Source organism: Lotus japonicus, chromosome 1 (genome assembly GCF_012489685.1).
Source record: "Lotus japonicus ecotype B-129 chromosome 1, LjGifu_v1.2".
Taxonomy (NCBI): Eukaryota; Viridiplantae; Streptophyta; class Magnoliopsida; order Fabales; family Fabaceae; genus Lotus; species Lotus japonicus.
Window position 1 is genome coordinate 126,129,050 of NC_080041.1, and position 22,598 is coordinate 126,151,647.

Here is a 22,598-nt window from a genome sequence, read left to right on the forward strand (position 1 = left end):
CTCTCTCTCTCCCTCCCTACCTTGCGTTCCTCTCTCTTTCTTTTCTGTGTTTGATCTTTCTCACCAAATATTTCACTTCAACCCTAATAACACTCAAACTGAATATCAAATCAAAATAAAAATTGAGGAAAAAGCTTAGACTTTACTGATAAATTTCTTTTTTTTGGTCCATAATTATCATCCATTTCCGGCGGCACCTTCGCCGGCACTGCCCCACCACTTCTCCGATGGCGAACCCTGCTCCTCGGCTCTTCCTTCTCTCCCTCCCATCCCCCTCCAACGTTTCCCTTTTTCCCCTCACCTCCATACCCAACACCGTGCTAAGCAACTGAATCATGTGCACATGCAATTATTCCTATGTCAACCCAAAGCCACCAGCAATTCGTAAACAATATTTAATAAGAAATCACAAAATTAAGAATTGAAAGAACCCATGAATTTATGTTTTTAAGAGAAGACGGAGAAGGAGAGAACCAGATCTGTTGCTTCTTTTCCCTCCTAAACATGGAGTGATGATGCATAATGCACTTGAAAGAGAAAAAATGGTGGAAAAATAGATTCTCGATGGAGAAAGTGAAAGGGAGATGGAGAGGGGGCGGATTTTAGGCAGTTGTGTACTTGTGTATTTGGGTTTTTTTCTTTCTTTCTGATGAAGGGATAGACAAGGAAATAATGAGGGAAGATGAGGATATTTCCGACTTTTACCTTGAAAACAGTAAGTGTATCACGGTGGTACACTTCTCAACTAACCCACGGAAGACTTCGTCGTCATCAATGTTCATCTTGAGCCTGACTTAAACTAAAACTCTTCAAAAGTACGTTAAAAATTGTTAAATCGTTTGTCCCATCAAATGTTTGTCACATCATTTGCCATTATATTCAAATTTAAGTCAAGGAAACTAAAGTAAGATACTGATATGCGATTAATCATTTGTCACATCAAATGTTGTCTATCATTCACCACGTTTTAATTGAATTAAAGTTAAAAAATCATTTTTTATTTGTACATTGAAAAGTTAAATTTGATCCTTTAGTAGTTGAAACATGAACCTCTTTCACCCAACTTATTTGTCCTCTAACTCTTACTACTTGAGCTTTCATTCGGGAACTAAAGTTAAAGCTATCATTCGGGGACTAAAGTTAAAAAATTAATTAAGAGAGCATATGATTATTTTACCTATATTTATTTTATTTTTATTAATTTCAATTCTTGACATAATTTTTTTTTGTTAAACATGGTCACTCTTATGCAAGTTACAAACTATTCATCATATTACACAATTACTATAAATTATTCACCTTTCCGCTAGGGTTGGGAAGGATGGTTGCATCTTGCATGTGAACGTATTACTATTGGTAATGGGATCAATGTATACTCTCTTTCAAGCACCATTTTTTATTATAAGCCTTAATCTAATATTGGATTCATATTCATAATCATTTGTATATTCAATTTGTGGAAGGTTCGTATTCTAATATGCAAGTGAGTGTTGTCGTACGGTAAAATTTGATCAGAAGACCTTCCAATCAAATGGATTACCTTGAGTGGGCTTTATTACAAGCAATGTTAAACTAAAACCCTTCAATAATAGTAATTTCAAAATTGAGAAATTCTTTGTTGATTAATGGTCAATTTCATTGATGTAAGATTTTGGTGCTGATAATTAAGTCATTGGAAAGAGAAAATACGTGTTAAAGATGAACCCTAAACCTTCAGGATGCAGAGCCAAAGGAGAACATTGAACTAAGCACGAAAATAATTATATATATGCAGGACATACTATATAAGCACTAAAATCGTTATATATATGTAAAACAATTCCATTTTTTACGAAAGGAAGATTGAAACCCTTAACCTACTAGTTGCATAAATAAATGGAAAACTAGTAGAAGGAGAATATTGAGCTAGTATTCTGTAAGGCCGAGCTATGCGCGTGTATCAACTCAGTTGAGTTCAATTCATTTTTTCTTCGACTTTACTATCTCTTGAAAATTATTTATTATTAAAATAAAGATGGGGATTTAAAAACAAGACGTATTTATTCATGAATTTCAATTTTATAGAACAACAGTAACTTACTTCGTTATATAACTGAGTTTTAACTTTTAAGCATTGCTATATAGCTTGCTTAAAAGGTGGCACTATATAAATGGACTCATCACCCGTGGCAATGAATCCATGTAGAAACTAGAAAGAAATCTGGAAGACCCATTAAATTAAATATATAGGTAAATAGTAGAACATGTACTTCAAATTGATAAAGACTTTCTATTCATGACATGGACACCGTACATCAAGATCAAGACTTCTATAGTAGCACTTGCATCTCAAAGCAGCTAACTCAATCAGAATGTGTAGTTCACCTAGATTAAATATTTAAATCAACTCAGTTGTTTTCTCTCTGAATGCTCTCAGGCACAGGTAAGTTGGTTGGTTTTACCTCTGAAACAACTGTTGATTCTGCAAAAACACTGCCATCCATATTGCAAAAGGAATCTTTGACTGCAAACGGTCTCCTTATTGAAGCTGCCAAATCAAAACTTCCTGGGGAAACAGAAAGACCTGGAGTAGATGAACCTTTCAATAATCCATTTTTTGCAGGACAATCAAACAGCTCCTTATGACTTGAGAGCTCCAGACCAAGACCATTGGATTTACCTGAGAAGCTGCCATCAGTCTCGGAATTTATGTCTATAAGTCCAACTTGCTTAGTCAAACAATCAACTTGATAATCATAATGAGCAGTATCCTGGTTGTTGACACCTTTTAGTGGATGCAAATCATAATGAGTCCTCTCCATTAGATTGGAAGTTGATGTACCCATGGGCATGTCAGAAGAGCTTTTGACATTCTGCACTACACCAGATGTGTTAACTGCAACATCTAATGATTCATGAAAAGGATTTGTATGTGAATTTTGTTGGCTGTTGTTGGGGTCTATGTCTTCAATTGATGTGATAGATCTAGCAGTTTGCAGCTTTCCGGGCTTCGTTTTGTTTTGGCTATCACTTGGACTTCCTTTTCCCTGTTTTGGTAAGCCACGAGGTACCACAGGCACAGAATGGGATTGGGTTACTCCCCGTGGAGTGCGCGACGAGGATTTCACCTGTATAACATATAGCATGCTTAGATTAGCTTCTCTTTCCTTATAATCAATTATGGAATCCAGAAGTTGCTCACAAAAGTAAATATATATGATTACAGTTCGGAAAACCAAGAAATACTTTTAAGTTATGTGACCTAAGTTATAATGAATTGATCATAAACTTCTCCACAAAAATAGCACTAACAAACTCTGGATTCTGACTACATGAAATATTATAAAGAATGTACAACTCACCCCATCAAAGAAACCAATCTTAGGTGAAGGCAGTCGAAGGCCTGAAGGTTTCCCAGGAGCAGGCGGAACAACTGTTGCTCCAGGAGCAGCCCTTGCACTTTGATTGATAAACCCAGTATGCTGGGCCTCCTGCCTTTCTATACTAGAAACACTATGAGTAATCTGAGAATTCATATCTTGATCTGCATTAGTGTCTGAAAAAATCTTTCTGCTAGAGGTACTCTCAATACTGGACCTTGAACTATTACACACAAGTTTAGCCATAGAAAATGATGAGGATGACTCTGAAGACCAGTCACTGATAGAGCTAGCGGGTGAAATACTAGAAGAAAGCTTGCTGGAAGACATCAAGCCTGAGAGACTAGAATTCCCGGGTTCAGTTTTATTTCTGGGAGCATTTCTTGATGGCGTTCTTACAGCTGTGGAAGAAGAGAGTGGCTTCATACTACTAGCAGATGATGTTGAAGTTGCTGATTTTGTCTTGACTGATCGCACCGGACCAGAAGGGAGTTTAGACGGCCGTGTTGGCTTTGGCACATTTCCTCGAGCATCTCCAGGCTTAGGCGCATTACCTCGAGAATCTCCAATAATGGATGGTTTTGGCACTGAACTGACTCTATCTATAGAGATCAAATAAAAATAAATGTTAACTACACAATTCAGTCCCTAACAAGAAGAAGAAAAAATGCTGAAGCAAGTTCCTACCACCAACTGTCCGCTTTGCCTTGTCCTTTTCACTTTTAACATCAAGCGATACTCTCTTGGATGAAATTGTGGAACTTGGTAACTTTCCTGGTATCTTGGATTGCTTTGAAATAGATGACTCCCTCCTTGGAGCAATAGGCTTCTTCGAAATAAAAATAGTCAGGTATATAGTTACTCATACTTTTGTCCAATCATTAGTTAGCAAGTTAGCATAATTAGAAAAGACACTACTTCTCGTGAACTTAATTTAATTGCATACCTGTGGAAGTTGTGGAAAAACAGGATTACTTTTGTTTGACATCTTCCCAGATCCTTGCATGCCAGTACTTGGATTCTTAGAAGCAAGTGGGGCCTTCATCTAAAATCAATAGAAAGTAAATTGACAATTTAGGCCACACAATTTCAGACAGGACTGGGGTGCATTTCTCTAGGGTTTTGATTTATTCACAGTTTCACACACAACTTTCTCTTACATCTCAATTCCACACATTTTCTCTTCCTATCTCTATTCTTTTCCTATCACATCACACAACGTCACAACATATATTTCATTTCTCTCTTCTCTTCCTATATCACTTTAGGTGTGGTTGGAAATGGGGTGTCAACCCATCTTTATTCTATACCACCAGCTTAAGGTGCCAAAGGAGGAATTGCAGCCTAAACTTATCTATTGCTGAAACAATCAACTAGGGCAGCCAGCATTTAGGGATATTTCTTCTAGTGTTGAAATAAGACATGATTAACGAGAAGACATTATAGCATAATTTGATCTATATAATCGAAGACCGAAGGGTCCGCTAAGAGGAAGAATACTTCAGTCTTCATACATTATTGTACTCTTGAGGTAAGAATGAAACATTCAAATATATACATGGTATAAATTTTGTAGTCACTATCACTAATGCAATTTACCTTGTTGCGAGAAACCAACCCAACCTTTCTGGAAGCTGAAAAAAAAAAGAGAGCAATAAATCATCAATTTGATCAATTGAGGACAAACCAGCACACCCTCCAACTGTGTTGAATATACAAAGTGTAGACATAGACTTACGGTCACGAGTTTGATACCCTGGCAGTTCAGAGGAAGAGCCCACTTTGGTTTTCGCACTTGCGAGTTGCGATTTGGTACTGGATTTTTGAATTGAAGCTCTTACATCCTCAAACAAATCACCCTCGATTTCACCACTTTCAAGGGTCAAGCTATCACTCCCTAACGTAGATACGGAATCACACGACCTGTACACATCCTCTTCGATCCCCGGTAACGGTTCCTTCTCAACCCCTTCAATTATACTAGACAACTCCTCAGCGTCCAAAACCCCTAAACACATACATACACATACCAATCAGATACAAACAGTAAACCCAAACCCTCAATTCCAATTTTATGCAGAGAGTGAGAGAAAGGTACCGTACCGGCACTGGTGAAAAACGCAGTGTCCCAAGCTAAGCTCTTACGCAAGTTGCACTTGGTTTTGTTCTTGGTGTTTCCTGCTCCAGATGTGAGAGGCTCCTGCTCCCACTGTTGAACCTTGGTAGCAGCATCCTCGAAGTTTTTCGAATTGGGAGTGTACCATGACTCAGGTTGCTCTTGGTTATCTGAAAACGAACGAATGAATGAGCTTCGGTTAAACAGTGGATTTGATTTGAATTGAGATCTGAAAGTAAGGGACTGACCTGAATCTTGGTGGTGGAGGGGGCTTTGTTTTGCGGCGGAGGCAGCGGTGGGATCGAGAAGCGAATCGTCGGCGGAGGCAAAGTCGATGATGCTGAGGCGGCGATCGTGGACGTCTCCCGTTGATCCCATCGGAATCGACGGAGGGTGAGGGGAGTGGAGAAGAAGGAAGGACGGAGGGAGAGGGTTTTGGTTTGGGGAATTTTGAACTTTGGGAGTAGCGGCTAGTTGGAATTGAAGAATAGAAAATGGAAGTGGTTTGTTTATTTAAAAATGAAAAGTGAAAAAGTGACATGGTGAGGTTAATCCAGTGCTGTAAGGTGCATGTGCGCATTCTATAACGATTAACCGGGAGCGTATGCTCCTTTCTGTCTTGTTCACATCATGTCATGATTTACCCAAGCCCCTCCTCCTCCTCAACCTTTTTTATTAGTTTTTTTAGAAGAAATAAAGAACAAAAATTACAAAATCTAAAATGAGAGACACATAGCATCTTCATTAGAAGGTGAGACATTGTGGGTAGTGAGACATGCTAAAGACTAAGGATTGGTTATAATGAGCATCAAGCTTAGCTAAAAAGTCGGTGTGTTCAGTATTTTTTATCTTAATGTTTGAATGATTGAATTCTATAAGACTCTATTCAACAATTCTTTTATATAACAGAGATAAAGGATCAGTGTCACATGCTTATTGCAGAAAGAGATGTCATTCTTTACCAAATACGATAAGTTCAGGGAGTTCGTTTAATAAATCACTTGCTTAATAGTTAATGCAGTGTTTGCATTTATGTTAACACCATTGCACCCTTCAACCCTCTGTTACGGTTGAAGCATCGTAATTCACAATCCCTTATTCGAGTGTTTTTTTTTTACGTCAACTCACGTGTGATCTCATACACACTAAGTATTGGTAGCTTGAATGCATTAATCAATTGATTAATTATTAATATCAATAAGGAATTGAGTTTTTTTTTTCTAGTATATTATAAAGCAAGCAAGTTTTTCTCATTATTGAGTGACCCTCATTATGAGATGTGTGCTTTCAATTACTTTTTCAGCAATGATTAATAATTAGTCATCTTAGAGCCCCAACCCGTAAATGAGGTTGAGTTAAGAAAGCCCTTAATCTCCATAACTATTTTCATTTTGTGTTGAAGTTCATCAACAATTATTAAACAAGCAATGGATAATTCAACAACCAGTTGTATTGAAATTGTCTAACCAACACTTTATATTTATTATCTTTTATTTGCTGATGAGAATATCATTTTCCTACATGCTAACGCTCAAAAGATCATGCACTTAAGCAATATTTTGTGATCCTAAAAATTAGCTTTTGGTTAGAAAGTCATAGGCAAATCACAACTCCTCTCTTTGAGATATGTACTTCGAGTGATAATAGGAGATACCAACTACTAGAACGAGAATATCTTAAGTTATGAAAAACATTGGTGATTGTTGTTCTCACTCTCTCTCATTTAATTCTACCCTTCTAAAAATGCGAAAAGACAAAAATGTCATTAATGAAAAAGAGAAACTACAAAAATGCCATTAGTGAGAAAAAACATAACTCTCCTCTACCCCCATCCTCCCTCCCATCCTCTCTCCTCTTCCTCTTTCTTCCCTCACCAACACCACCTATCTCCATCTCATCTTTATTCCATTTTCATGCTCATCTCTAAACACAATCTTCATCTTCTCTCCTCTCTCATTTTTTTTGTTTGTCATCCTTGTCGCTGCCCCCGTCGTCGACCATCGTCGTTACAGTCGTCATTTTCAGATTTATTTTGTTCCTGCAACTAAACGCACTTTAAAGTGTGTTTAGCTGCCAATTTCAACAGAATTGATATCAACAGAACCAAAGGTGCTAAGGGACCAATTACTTTAGCTTTATCTTCAACTTTGTAGTTCACTCCGTCTTGGTCCGAGACTGAAAAAAAAATCAAATTTTGGGACAGAAACGTAGATTTTACAATTTTCGCATTTTAAAGTGCGTGAGTAACGCAGTTTGAAGTGTAAATTTTCGCACATTAAAGTGCAATGGTAACACACTTTAATGTGCGTGAGTAACACACTTTAAAGTGCGATCACAAAAAAATTAAAGCGCGTTTTCTGATTTTCCATATTTAAGGGAGGTGGAACTAGATGTCATGGGCGTGAGAGAATAACAACTACCTAAAGCATTTGGTACGCCTAACCGTGTAGGTGTATTCATTAATTCTCATTTTTGAGATTGTTAGAGCATCTCCAATGCTAGTTCTTATTTATTAATTATTAGCACTATTCATGTGGGTCCGTATTGCCACATGTGTTTAAGCAACTCTCAAGTAATTTTGCTCTAACAATGAGTTTTTAGTTTTTAGTTCTTACCACTATTCATTTGATCCCACCAACCACATTATTTATACTTTTTATTTTCATAAAGTAATAAAACAAAACTCATAAAGTAATAAAGTAATTTGGATGAGAGAGAAATAATTAATATTTTAAACTAAGAACTCAAAAAACAAAATTTTTTATATAAGAACTGAGTTCTTATTTTTAAGAACTAAGGAGTCCATGTCAGCACCTCCAATGGTAAAGTTCTTAGTTCTTAGTTCTTAACTCCAAAATAAGAACTAAGAACCTTGCATTGGAGATGCTCTTATAACTGTTGGCTATAGAGATACATTGGGAAATAAAAAAACATTGATAATATTTATAGGTAATTTAATTATCAATTCCTCCCCCCCCCCTAAGAATATTTTTTTTGTTTTGGTTTACCATCCTTAAGACCTTAACCATGGACCATGGGTGCACTTGGGTTAAGGCCCAAAATACAGCCCATGGAAAGAACCTTATTAAAAAAAAAACCCTCTCAGTCTTCCCGCCAAAAGCACCGCGAACGCGAGGAGGTGGGTCGTCGGAAACAGAATGCACATCACTCCAGAAGAGCCGCCGCAGCACCAGAGTTCCGGTACCGGACATGTATGCGGATCCACCTCCACGGATCTATACGATTCACTGGACATTTACTTCCCTAAACAACTCTTCACCGTCGAAGAAACCTGGCTCAACCTCGCCGCTGATCTTCACTCCTTCTTCTCCTCTCCGACGGGCCAAAACATCGCTTCTCAGGTTTCGCAATTCCTCTTCCCTCTTCAAATCCTCCATTTCTATCTTTTCTGCAATTATCATGTAAAATAATTGAATGTTGAACTTGAATCGGTTACGAATTGCATTTTTGTGTGCATAATCCTGAGATTAAGATACTCGTGTTTAGCGAATAAGCAAGAGGAATCTGGAAATTGAAAGAAGCATCTATATCATTATCAACGGCATTGAAATTGTTTCTCTGCATATTTTGAAAACTATTGAATGTGCAAGAAGAATGGAATAACGATTGTTTAAATAGTGCAATCTTGTTGGTAGCTTCATTTTGTGAAAACTAGGGTTTCTGTTGTGATCATTTTCAGTTATGCTGACAGGTGAAAAATGATTTCGGAAACTATGTCCTGTCACTGGACTTTCAGCAGTTCAAAGCAATGTGTCATGTTGAGGAATTTTATGAAATGTTAATGGAGAAACCGAAAATTGCTCTCTCATGTATGGGCGCTGCCGTTCACCAGGTACGCCTGAAGTCACCTTCTGTCGATGCATGGACAAGTGCTTATCTTAGGCTTGTGTGAGATCTTATGTTACTTTGATAAATTGGAATCAGGTTTTGCTTTCCAATTGGGAGAACGACAAGCAGGAGCTCGATGGAAAGGTAGATATCCGGCTTCATAACTGTCCTGAAACCATGATTGCACTGAAGAACTTAAAAGCAGCTTACATAGGTATATCATAAAAACATAGTACTAATTATCATTATTATTATTTTTTAATTCCTGCTTGCCAAAGTTCAAGTTTTCCGGTTGTGTAGAGGAAGATAGTCATTATAACATCCTTTTGTGATTTGCCAGACAAGCTTGTCTCAGTGCGTGGAACTGCTGTGAAAGTCAGCACTGTGAGGCCTCTTGTGGTAGAAATGAGTTTTGAATGCAGTAAGTGTAAACAAGTAGTTACGCGTATATTTCCTGATGGAAAATTTTCACCTCCATCAACTTGCAATTTGAATGGCTGCAAGAGCAAAAATTTCAATCCATTGCGATCTACTGCCAAAACCATTGATTTTCAAAAAATAAGGTGAGGCTGGTGCTTGATTCATTACCTGTATTCTTCCACATGCATATATTGTTCCACACTCATTCGTATTGAAATCTATTTTTAATGCATGTGCTGCATCAGAGTTCAAGAATTACTAAAGCATGAAGATCATGAAGAAGGACGGGTGCCTCGAACAGTGGAATGTGAGCTTACCCAAGATCTTGTTGATTCATGCATACCTGGAGACGTGGTGACTGTTACTGGAATTATAAGAGGAATTAGCACTTACATGGATATTGGTGGAGGTATGATTGAAACTCTGTTTTTGTAATCCACAATATATAGTGCATTATATTAAAATGTTGAAGTAAATGCAAACAGTATTTTGTGAGCAAAGATAACTAGGTAAACTTTTACTTGATTATGTATGTAATGCTGTTTTAATCTCATTTTCTTATTTCTGTAAGTTCACTAGTATTTGGATTCATGCAAAATGATTATGTCACTGTAGTGTCTAGCCAATAGATGACCAGAAACCTTGGTGATAATAATAAAATACATTTATCACAAATGAAAAAAGGTCTGAAACATAAATGATGAAGTGTCGTAGCATCATATCTGTATATCTCTGGAACATGAATGTCTTCTTTTCCTCAAAAGTTGAATTGCACCAGCTTCAGCTTGAAGCCGAAGACTATGCTAAAATGATATTGATTTAAAACTTACAAAATTTAGAATTTCAAGAAAATTAGAGCTGTAAGCAAATTTGATGAAAAAGTAATTGATATAAACTATTTCGCGACAGCCATAATATAATGCGGTGGTACACTGCTACATATGGTAGGAAAAAAAACTTATATTGACCTTGTCTACACAAGATATGCAGAATTAACAAATCAATAACTTTCAACTTAAAACTTTGCACTAAGATTTATGAAATAATTTATTACAAAGTACTATTAATTTGTTTGTTTATCGGGTTAAGTTATACAAATATTTCCTGCAAGGTAGATGGGGACTCAACATATTTGTCAACCAACTTTTTTCTGCTGAAACTGTTTTGTCTGGCTAAGAGTTATCCTGCTTTATAAATCTGTCAATTACTTTACACAAGATGTCTTTTGAGCCATTTCTCTTATCTGACACAGCTTGTCGGTATTTATGCAGGAAAATCAAAGAATAAAAACCAAGGATTTTACTATCTGTATCTTGAAGCTATATCCATTAAAAATTCAAAATCACAGTCCATACCTGAGGATGCGCAAGACTCTAATCCAAAAGCTAGGCCGACTGAGCTGTTTGATTTGTTTTCGTTTTCTTCAAAGGATTTAGAGTTTGTTGTCAAGTTTGCCGATGAGCATGGTTCAGATTTATTTCGACAAATCCTTCAATCTATTTGCCCGTCTATCTATGGACATGAGCTCGTTAAAGGTAAATGTGTACGCATTATGAAGTGTGCCTCTTTGCTCACTTGCTTGTTTGACTAGAGGTTGCCTTGTGACTTGGTGTTGGTAGCCATCAGTTATAATCATGGAAACAGCCTCTCCACTCAGGATATGATTGTGCTCATCTGGGATCTGACTTTCCCAGTCCCCGCTTTGGCAGCAGTCTCATTTTCTGGATCAACCTTTTAGTTGCTTGTTTGATGACATGTTTCTTATGCTTTCTATATCTGCTACTATAACCTTGTCAATGTCTCCCATTGAGAAGGTCATCATCTTGCTAGCCCAAGATATTTTTGTTCTCTTTTATCTTATAAATCTCGTGGTTCAAATGTGTATTGTTAGTAACAGTTTTACAAGAATGAGACTAGCGATTTCTGATAATCATATTACTTTATTTCGGAATTTGTTTCGAAATTGGCAATCGAGGGGTGATCTAATATTAGTTTGCGAATATTTTGACAGCTGGGATAACACTAGCATTATTTGGCGGGGTAAGAAAGAATTCTATGGATCAAAACAAGGTTCCTGTGCGGGGAGATATTCATGTCATAGTTGTTGGTATGCTTAGTGTCTTTTCCTTGCCTTTTGAAGGAAATCTTACCTTTGAGATATGTTTATGTAAAAAATGTTTTCTTCTGATTTAAAATACAATTTGGTCTCTGAAAGTAGTAACTTATGGTGCTTTGGTCCGTGGCAGTATTTGTATGCACATATCGAATCTTTTACAAGTAATCTCTTCTGTCAATGACTATTGATAAGGTGCAATGCAATAGCTGATGTGGGCATATAAACTAACATGTATGAGGTTAATTGCCACATTGCCCACATAAGTTACCTACATCTACATGGTTTCCTTAACAAGTGCCATAGGTGTATTTCATGTGCTTTATCAGTTCGAGGTATTCCATTATGACTCATTCCATTATGCTTTGTGAAACTTGAATTTGATAAAATAATACTTGTATTTCATTCATAATACTTGACTAGACTACAATATATATAGACTAACAAAGAGATTAAAACAAACTAAATCTATCTCAACCTATATCTATTTAAATAGATATTATCTCTATTTAAATAGATACTAATCTAAAATAGATAAACAAATCTTAACTATATCTCTATGAGATAGCACTAATAATAAACTAAATCTTAACAGATATTCAACACTCCCCCTCAAGCTAAAGCTTACTTAGCTTTAAGCTTGTAACAAATCTAACCCAAGAAGAAAATTATCTTAATAGATATCCCTTAATAATGACGGTCTTGGCGAATCTCTGAATTGAATAACTTTCAAACTTCTAGTAAATCCTTGGCGGCAAAAAACAACTTCTCATACTTGATCTGGCTGAAATTGATGCAAGACAAAAACCAATTCTTCTGGAGTGTCGTAGGGTAGCTGAGCCAGCAAACAAGGGCGAAAAACCAGCAACAATACGCCCGAAAACAAAACAAAGCTGAAGCAACAATTCACCAACATCAACCACACAGAAATAAAACATACTTGAAGTCAATCGATTGATGGCTTCTAAGACAAACAATGGTGTCAACTTTGACACAGACAACTCTCAAACATTAGAGAGTGGGCCAGCGCAACTCGCAGCTGAAGCCCTAAAACCAGAACCAATAACTCTCAACTAGAGAGTGGGCCAGCGCAACTCGCACCTGAAGCCCCGAAACCAAACCAAACAATCGAGACAAAACAAACGAAGGTGACACTGTCACCTTCAAAACCAAACCAAACCAAATTGCATAAAGTCAGCCTAGATCAATATAATAACAGCATCTCGAACCATGAGACGCAAACAACAACTCAAGTCTCAAAAACCAATGTGGACCTGAGCGTCAAAACAGAGTTAAAACTCTAAACCAACCCAAACTTGGCCAACAGTGAGATATGACACGAGAAACGTCCAAACAGGGTCAAAACAGCTGACCCACAAACCAAACAACCAAACAGGGAGAGGAAGACCGGATGATCACAATTGTGAAGGCACAACACACGTCAAAACAGAGGATCCTTAAAACCAAACCTGGCTGATACACAGAGGACCAGCGAGAACAAAGCAGCGGAGAGAGCGGTGCAACCTGGCTGATACACAAAGAGGACCAGCGTGAACAAAGCAGACGAGAGAGTGGCGCGTGGACTTCACACGCAGAGAGATGGGAGGCGTGTGGCTTGGAATCCGGCGGCGGTGGCTGACTGTAGTCTCTAAGATATTTAACAATATCTAACACTTCCCATCAAGGTAAAGCATATATGTCATATGCATAGCTTGTAACAAATATTATTAACTCGAGAAGCCGCTGCTGCCGGAGAGAGAAATTCACACAACACTTCCCCTCAAGCTAGAGCATATATATCATATGCATAGCTTGTAACAAAAAATAATTAACTTGAGAAGATGCTGCTGCCGGAGAGAGAAATTCCCAAAAACAATCCGAAAATCTTTTCCAACTCTAAAGAAAGGAAACCATAATCAAAAAGAAACGAGGCCGTAAGAAAACGGCTAGAACTAACAAACGGAAGCAAAGTACGAAAAATAAATCCAAAGAGATTTTGAAAGTCACCATGAGGGGGCTCACGGGGGAGGAGCCCCCTCACAGCGGTAGGATCAAAACTAGCTCTGATACCAACTTGAATTTGATAAAATAATACTTGTATTTCATTCATAATACTTGACTAGACTACAATATATATAGACTAACAAAGAGATTAAAACAAACTAAATCTATCTCAACCTATATCTATTTAAATAGATATTATCTCTATTTAAATAGATACTAATCTAAAATAGATAAACAAATCTTAACTATATCTCTATGAGATAGCACTAATAATAAACTAAATCTTAACAGATATTCAACAGTGAAGAACTTGACATATGTGAAAACTAATTTGTGCATTCGAATACTTTCAAGAAACAAAGCAACACACGTTGCCATTGACCAAACTGAATATTAACTTGCTAGAAGTTATCATTATAAATGCTTGATAAAATGTTATGGATATGATTTATGAAGATTGCTAGTATTGCAATTTCCATATTCCAGGTGATCCTGGTCTAGGTAAGAGTCAGTTGCTACAAGCAGCAGCAGCTGTTTCTCCACGTGGTATCTATGTCTGTGGTAACGCTACAACCAAAGCTGGCCTCACAGTAGCTGTTGTGAAGGATGCCATGACAAATGACTATGCTTTTGAGGCTGGTATATATTTTTGGATTCTTTTTATGGTTGTGCTCAATCAAATTGTGATCTTTTGTCTCAATGTGTACTGAGCTATTTCCAGAATGAGGGTTTACTTGTGATTCGAAATGATTTAGAGGACTCTTTCGGGGAGTTGGACTTCAAATTGTGTTTTTTAGAAGTTACCTTTTATTGTTTGTTTCTTCACATTATTCTCCATTGTTTCATATCTTTAAATCTTTGCTTCTGGATGATAAATGTGGTGTTTGAAGTGTATGCTCAACAAGTCAGGACCTTAAATTATCTTGTCATTGGTTGACCAAGTATGTGTTGCTCCTTTGATGGTAGGCTAAATTGATAACATTGTTTTTGTGGGGCTTATCTCGATTTCATTAAGCTCTGTAGAACTAGGTCAGTTTATTTTAGTTAGTATCTAATATATATGACTTATCACTTTACAATAAGGTTGAAAAAAGAGAGGGAGAAGTTATTTTCCATATGCTATCTGTATAAAGAAATAATTGGTCAAATAGATTTTGCTATGATCTTTCATAAAAATCAGTTCTTATTTTCTAATAGGTGCTATGGTTCTGGCTGATAGTGGATTGTGCTGTATTGATGAGTTTGATAAAATGTCAGCAGAGCATCAGGTTTGTCCTCTGGTGGCTGGTGATCAATTTCTAGTTACTTCAATATATCTTAATTGAAAGCTTTTTCTGAATTTGTAATAATAATACAGGCTTTACTGGAGGCTATGGAGCAACAGTGTGTCTCTATTGCAAAGGCGGGGTTAGTAGCAAGTTTGTCATCCCGAACGTCTGTCTTAGCAGCTGCGAACCCCGTTGGTGGTCATTACAAGTAACATTTCAAACTTCTGTCTTCATCTCACAATTTTTGTCAGTGGGCCATTCATATTTCCAAATATAGTCTCAGATTTATCTTGATTAAAATAATATATAAACGACAATAAATCCTATAAAGTTCATTATATATCCATTATATTTCCATTTTCTTCTTCAATAAGGTCTATTATCCTTGAGGGGTTCGGCCCCTCTAAAGTGAGTGGATTCACTTTAAAGGGTTAAAGTAAGCATCCCAACCATTTATTGAGTTATTATTATTTTTTCTTTTCAAAATAGATGGTTATGATGCTTACTTTAGAGGAGCCAAATCCATCTTTGAGGTTCTTCATTGATATACATATATATCTAATATTGTCTTTACCATCAAATAATGCCTTTCATTTAACCAAGCAAAGTTTTCTTCTCACGATTTCTTCAAGTTATTTGTATACCTATTCTATGCCTAAATGTTAAAATCTATGACTCCTAATTGCAGCCGGGCAAAAACTGTAAATGAAAATTTGAAAATGAGTGCTGCTCTCCTCTCCCGTTTTGATTTAATTTTCATACTGCTGGACAAACCTGATGAACTTCTGGACAAGCGACTTTCGGAGCACATTATGTCAGTAAGTTAACTCCCGTTTCATTATATGGTATTCATATTTCATTCATGGTTGATAGGAATGACATTTTTATATCTCATCTTGATGCTTATTGATAAAAGGAGCAATTATTATAGTGACGATTGGGTATATTACTAGCTTTTCAATGATTGTTTGAACTTCGCAGTTGTTAGATAAGGTTGCCTCCAAACTGTTGTTTCTTTAATAGACCATGTATCTGCTTCTGAGGATATGAATTATTAACTGAGGTTAATTTTCATTTCTGCATAATCTTGGATTTCTTGATGTAGAAGTTACTCTTCTTAAATAGAGGAATTAAATTGGTAAATAGGTCTGAACTTCCCGATGTGTTAGAGACATGACATGCCTTACACAGGGACCAACAGAGAAATGCGGGAAGAGTTATAAGAATATTGAAAATTAAATAATTGGCCTCGTATGGCTTAGATGAATCATGTCAGGTTTTCTGCATGTTAGATTGGGGTATTCATACTACAGTACAATATCCCTTCTCATAGCAGGCAAAGGCTGGGTGTTTTCACATTTCTGCCAATTTTTCCCCTCAAATCAATGTTATTATTGGTTTATTATTTTTCATTTGATCCCATGTTTCTAGATGCCGACGGTTCTGTTGGTACTAAAGATTAATCCTTCAAATGTAACTTGCAGCTTCATTCTGGGCATGGACAACATTCACCGGCATTGAAAAAGCGACGTGGAGGTCATCTCCGTTTGCATGAATTTTTATATTTGCTAGAGCATCCTACTTTTTGGAAAAACCAGGTTCACTAAAATATTCTTTTTAACCAGATCAACCTTCCGATTCTCGAGCTGCAGTATCACAGAATGCTGAAGGAGTAGATTTTAGTGTTAGACCTGGTTCTTTAATTTCCAAGTTAAAACTTGACCCACGGAGAGACCGTGATTTTGTTCCACTACCTGGTCAACTCCTTCGCAAATACATTGCCTATGCAAGGAGTTTTGTCTTTCCTAGGTAATTTGATGTCATATCTACCTTCTGATTCTGGCCTAAATATTCCCTTCAGAAGCTTCTAAGAATTTATTTTCTGCCTCTTCTCTCTTTTTGATATCTCTTATTCAGGATGACCAAGCCAGCAGCAGATATCTTACAAAAGTTTTACCTTAAACTGAGAGATCATAATACTTCGGCTGATGGTACTCCAATAACAGCAAGGCAGCTGGAAAGTCTAGTAAGGCTAGCTGAAGCTCGAGCTCGGCTGGACTTGAGAGCAGAAATAACTGTCCAGGATGCAATGGTTAGTTTTACCTGTTAGTATGACTTGAGCAATGTTAATAACACTATTTATCTTTAATTCTTCCAGTCCCTCAAGTTTAATCAAAGTAAAATACATGTCTGAGGACTACATTATTAGCACAGCTTGGGTTTGTAGAACTACCGTAAATAGTTCGAATGGAGGCTAATATGTAGTTCTTGGAGCAGCTAACAATTGAATATTTACAGTTCTTCAAAGAGATGAAACAGAATTACAGGAATGTCAACAATATTTCCTGCTTGTACTTTAATGTCATGCAGCCTTTTTTCAGTATTTCCAATAACTGAATATTTCCTGTCCATAAAGTTTAAAATGACCAAGTTTTTTCCCTTTTTTTCGGTCATGAATCCCTTGAGTCATTCTTCTTGTATGACATTTGCGCAGGATGTTGTTGAAATCATGAAGGAATCCTTGTATGATAAATATGTTGATGAAAATGGTGTCGTGGATTTTGGTCGAAGTGGGGGTATGAGTCAACAGAAAGAGGCAAAGCGCTTTCTAAATGCCCTCAACAAGCAATCAGAACTAGAACAGAAAGATTGCTTCTCAGTATCTGTATGTGCCCTTTTCCCCCTCTTCATTTGCTGTTGGTGGTTTCTCTCTTGAGTTAAAAGATGAATCTGTTACATTTCAGGAAATATACAGTCTGGCAGATAGGATTTCGCTGAAAGTTCCCGATATTGACACTTTCATCGATAATTTAAACAGCGTTGGTTTCTTACTCAAAAAAGGACCAAAGACATACCAGGTGTGAAGGCATTCTAACTCTCCTAGTCTCCTGTCTATTGTAGTTTTTTTGTTTTGCTACAATCTCACACTTCTGCATCTTTCACTGTCGATGGAGTTAGATATTTCTTTAAATGTTTGTGACAAAAACATCTTTTATATGTGTGCAGGTTTTATCCTCTTCTTATTCAAGGAGCCAATCGTTTAGGACAAGGGGCTAAACTGAATTTGAGCGATGTACAGTTGTTGCAGTCTGGGTTCTGCTACTGTCTCTAACTTACTAACAGCTTCATCCTGTGTTTGTCATCTCATAGAATATGCCATGCCTGGGCTGGGTCTAGGGACGAGGTAAATAATCAATTAATGTGTAATTACAGGGCCATTTTTTTTATGTATGGTGCAATCTTTTTAAAATGATTAATGTAGTCAAGCTAGACTAATGTCACATCCTCTAACAAATCCTTGTGTGTCAACTGTAAAGTTTTGTTGGAGCTCTATTTAATGGAGCTCTATTCTTCCTATAACGTTTTGTTCCTTGAAATTGATGTCTAGAAAAGCATGGAACAGAAGTAAAATGTAAAAACAAACTTTTAGAAATTTATGTTGGGGCCTCTAGCATGCACAAAAATAAATTTGTGCAAAGTTGCACAAAGACCATTTTACTTGCTATCACATGTATAGTAGATTAATTCTTTTCGTTAAAAAAAAGATTGTTCAAATTTGACCCAAATCTATCATAAATTTTGTTAGAACCCCACCTCCTCCTTCCTCCACCTCCTCCTTCCTCCACCTCCTCTCATCTCAACCTCCTCCCCCTCTTCCACAACCACCGCCACCACCGGTTCTTCTCCCTCTAAGCCCCAACCGGTATAAAGCTTTTAAGTGCAAATCATGCATTGTCATATTTTTGCTACTCAACCAGTTATTATGTGTCATTTCTGAGTTCATCCTATTGTCTTCACTTTATTTTTTGTCCTATTATATTTCTAAAGAGAAATGCTATTTTACCCGACACAAAACTGGACAACTTGCAGGACTTTTTATTTACACAACTCAAATTAAGTCAGGCACAGATCAAATTACATTCTCACACAGTATAATAAAGCCAAAGGAGGTGGGTTCAGAGTTGGGTCTAGAATTAAGGAGCAAGTGATTGTATATGGAAGAGAAAAGTAAAATCCGGAAAAAAGAATTGAAATCCTAATTTGGTGTTCCATTTCCCGTTTCCCCAATCAAATTGTGTTTGCTACATGTCACAATTTGATTCGTGACACATGAAAAGAGACACCAAACATAGAGAAAAGATAGTGTATAGAAGTGAATGGCTCACTCTCCAGCAAACACATTATTAAGGATGACTATGGTAGATATCTAATCTTTATTTTAATTAAAAATGTTTCTTTTCGAGTATAGAATTACTGAATCTTGTGGTTAAGGCTCCGCGTCTTGCGAACTGAATGCTCCTCTGCTTAGTGTCTTATTCTTCTAGTATCCAAGAAGCGACGGTGGGCAACGGAGGAGGTACCTGCTAGACACGCTCAAGTAAGCAAAACTAGGAGAAAATTGGGACTAGAGCGAAAAGAGTGTGTATCTATGAGATGCTTATTTTTATGTATATATATGTTGGATTGTTGCGAACCTATAATTTTATAACATTTATATTTATTTATTAACATTAGATATTACGTATTTATTCTTTTTTACCTCTTTTAAAAGAGTCAATGAATTTTACGAATTATATTATTCCATAACAATTTCAATGTTTTTTCAGAAATTAAAGATATTTGTTTCTGAAAAAAGTTTTAATATATGACTACCATTTTCAAAAATATAGTATTTTAAATCTCAAGAAAATAGCAAAATAATGTGTTACAAAATAAAAAAAAAGAAAATAAATAAACAATGGCCTTTGATAAAATTAGAGATGAACTAGGCTTTAAGATTTCGGATTCATTGATTGAGAAGCGACTAAATATCAAAACTATAATGAGTGTGTTTCTTTAGGTTTTTCAAAATTCTTATAACTTTGTTTGAAGTGTTTTAATAAGATTGCAAAAATAAAACCAGATTTCTAGTGAGAGGAGAAAATATGTGACAAGAGAAAGAAAATAGAAGTAATTGGAAGAGAACACAATGACTCAAAGATTAAAAGGTAATTTAAACATGTTTTGAAAAGAGGTGCATGCAGAAGTGGATTAATTAAGCGTTTGGTGACATTATAGCTGATAGGGCGCAAGAGGATAAAACTGAGGATGATACATTGGGCTTACATGAGCACACTAAAGTGGATTTGATACCACATCTTTTACCCAAAACCTTAAGACATTAGGTGCATGAGTCATCTCAGTGTCTAGCCACCATTGCTAGGAAGACTTTCGACACAAGGAGTCATCACCATAACCGCACAAACCATCGGCTCTGATACCCCGGGGATCATCACATTGGGCTTACATGAGCACACCAAAGTGGATTGGACACCACATCTTTCACCCAAAACCTTAAGGTTGTGTTTGGATGAGGGATTGTAGAAATTCAAGGGATTTTAAATGCTAGGGAATTCAATTGAATCAATTGAATTCCCTTGAATTTCAAATTTTATTGTTTGGATAAAATGTTGAAATTCGCTCAATTGTAAAATTCTTTGTTTGGGTAATATAAATGAATCTCCTTCATTTAATTGTTTTTATCTTAATATAATCGGCCGAAAACCCTAAAAATCAGCCCGACTCTCAAAAATAGACCGAAACCTTAAAAGTCGACATAAAAGCCTAAAAAGTGGCTGAAAAACTGAAAGTCGGCCGAAAACCCAAAAATCGGCCGAAAACCTAAAAATCAGTCGAAAACCCTAAAAATCGGCCCGACTCTCAATAATCAGCCGAAAACTCAAAAGTCGACACAAAACCCTAAAAAGCGGCCCAAAACCCTAAAACGGCAAGAAATCCCTAAAAATAGGCCGAAAACGTGAAACTCGTCTCGAAACTCAAAAATCGTCCGAAAACCCTAAAAATCGGCCCGACTCGAAAAAATCGGCCGAAAACTCAAAAATCGGCACAAAACCCTAAAAATCGCCCCGACCCTAAAAAATTGACCGAAAGCCCAAAATCGGCCCATAATCCTAAAAATTGGCCGATAACCCTAAGAATCGGCCGAAAACGTGAAATTCGGCCCGAAACTCAAAAATCCCCAAAACCCAAAAATCGACTGGAAACTCAAAAATCGGCCGAAAACCCTCAAAATTGCCTGACTCTAAAAAATCGTCTGAAAACTCAAAAGTCGGCACAAAACCCTAAAAATCAGCCCGACACTCAAAAATTGACCGAAAAACCTAAAACCTGACCTTTCGGGTTTTCGGCCGATTTTTAGGGGTTTGTGCCGAATTTCGAGTTTTCGGCCGATTTTTGAGAATCGAGCCCATTTTTAGGGTTTTGGGCCAACTTTCAGGTTTTCGGCCGATTTTTGGGTTTTGGGGATTTTTGAGTTTCGGGCCGAATTTCACGTTTTTGGCCGATTCTTAGGGTTATCGGCCAATTTTTAGGATTATGGGCCGATTTTGGGTTTTCGGTCAATTTTTTAGGGTCGGGGCGATTTTTAGGGTTTAGTGCCGACTTTTGAGTTTTTTGCCAATATTTGAGAGTCAGGTCGATTTTTAGGGTTATGGGCCGATTTTTGAGTTTTGGGCCGATTTTTAGGGTTTTGTGCCGATTTTTGAGTTTTCGGCCGATTTTAGGGTTTTGGTTTGATTTTTGAGTTTCGGCCAAACTTTCACGTTTTCGGCCGATTCTTAGGGTTATCGGCCAATTTTTAGGGTTATGAGCCGATTTTGGGTTTTCGGTCAATTTTTGTGTGTCAGGCCGATTTTTAGGGTTTTGTGCTGATTTTTGAGTTTTTTGCTGATTTTTAGGGTTTTGGGCCGATTTTAGAGTTTTCAGCCGAGTTTAGGGTTTTTGGGTCGATTTTTGAGTTTCATGCCGACTTTCACGTTTTTGGCCGATTCTTAGGGTTATCGGCAAATTTTTAGGGTTTTGTGCTGACTTTCGAGTTTTCAGCCGATTTTTTAGAGTCGGATCGATTTTTAGGGTTTTGGACCATCTTTCTGTTTTCGGCCGATTTTTGAGTGTCGGGCCAATTTTTAGGGTTTTGGGCCAATTTTTGAGTTTTTGGTTGACTTTCGAGTTAATGGCCGATTTTAGGGTTTTTAGCCGAGATTAATTTTTTTTACTGAATTTAGATAGGGTTAAGGGAGAGATGAAGAATTTGAAATTCCTCCTATTTTGAGGTGATTTCAATTACCCTAAATCCTATTGAGTAAAATACCTCATTTAATTACTAGTAATTTGAGAAATATCCACATTAGATATCCAAACAAGGTATTTTAATTGAAGGGATTTGAAATACCCTCTAAAATTACATTCCCCTCAAATATTCCCCCATCCAAACACAACCTAAAACATTAAGTGCATGAGTCATCTCACTTATAAAGTGCTCTCTAATATTTCAATGTGGAACTTCTTACTCACACTTAACATCCCAACAATAGCCAACCCGGAAGTTCTATTTTACACCATTAATCAATGAACAACCACGTTCACATACAAACAACCAAAAACTGAATCTTTTATATTTTGGGGACAAA

General features: G+C 36.8%; 2 protein-coding genes across 3 annotated transcripts; one reads left to right on the plus strand and one right to left on the minus strand.

Annotated features, from left to right (window-relative positions):
- Positions 1–2,224: 2,224 nt before the first annotated feature.
- LOC130730384 (flocculation protein FLO11-like) lies at positions 2,225–5,964 on the minus strand. 2 transcript variants are annotated; one of them, XM_057582384.1, is made up of 8 exons: positions 5,724–5,964; positions 5,463–5,645; positions 5,098–5,367; positions 4,959–4,993; positions 4,306–4,404; positions 4,047–4,185; positions 3,342–3,961; positions 2,225–3,107 (listed from the first exon to the last, which is right to left on the minus strand). In XM_057582384.1, the coding sequence occupies exons 1-8, from the start codon at positions 5,851–5,853 to the stop codon at positions 2,388–2,390; spliced, it is 2,196 nt and encodes a 731-aa protein (XP_057438367.1). In that variant the 5' UTR covers positions 5,854–5,964; the 3' UTR covers positions 2,225–2,387. The 2 variants fall into 2 exon arrangements, with proteins under 2 accessions (XP_057438367.1, XP_057438365.1); XM_057582382.1 differs by having other exon boundaries at positions 4,047–4,188; positions 5,724–5,963.
- A 2,641-nt stretch (positions 5,965–8,605) lies between these two features.
- LOC130730385 (probable DNA helicase MCM8) lies at positions 8,606–18,626 on the plus strand. Its single transcript, XM_057582385.1, has 17 exons — positions 8,606–8,837; positions 9,188–9,328; positions 9,421–9,538; positions 9,665–9,887; positions 9,990–10,153; positions 11,016–11,279; positions 11,756–11,851; positions 14,348–14,500; positions 15,059–15,129; positions 15,219–15,337; positions 15,818–15,947; positions 16,614–16,665; positions 16,755–16,938; positions 17,047–17,221; positions 17,624–17,794; positions 17,874–17,987; positions 18,136–18,626. The coding sequence occupies exons 1-17, from the start codon at positions 8,634–8,636 to the stop codon at positions 18,184–18,186; spliced, it is 2,430 nt and encodes an 809-aa protein (XP_057438368.1). The 5' UTR covers positions 8,606–8,633; the 3' UTR covers positions 18,187–18,626.
- Positions 18,627–22,598: the final 3,972 nt, after the last annotated feature.

What these genes read in the sequence shown, in the direction of transcription:
- LOC130730384 (XM_057582382.1), bottom strand. Translation starts at nt 5,853, where the DNA reads ATGGGATCAACGGGAGACGTCCACGATCGCCGCCTCAGCATCATCGAC. An exon ending in AGGGTATCAAACTCGTGACC is followed by an intron (nt 4,994 to 5,097) that starts GTAAGTCTATGT and finishes TTTTTTTTTCAG; the next exon opens with CTTCCAGAAAGGTTGGGTTG. An exon ending in AGATTGGTTTCTTTGATGGG is followed by an intron (nt 3,108 to 3,341) that starts GTGAGTTGTACA and finishes TATGTTATACAG; the next exon opens with GTGAAATCCTCGTCGCGCAC.
- LOC130730385 (XM_057582385.1), top strand. Translation starts at nt 8,634, where the DNA reads ATGCACATCACTCCAGAAGAGCCGCCGCAGCACCAGAGTTCCGGTACC. An exon ending in ATTGAAAAAGCGACGTGGAG is followed by an intron (nt 16,666 to 16,754) that starts GTCATCTCCGTT and finishes CTTTTTAACCAG; the next exon opens with ATCAACCTTCCGATTCTCGA. An exon ending in AAGATTGCTTCTCAGTATCT is followed by an intron (nt 17,795 to 17,873) that starts GTATGTGCCCTT and finishes GTTACATTTCAG; the next exon opens with GAAATATACAGTCTGGCAGA.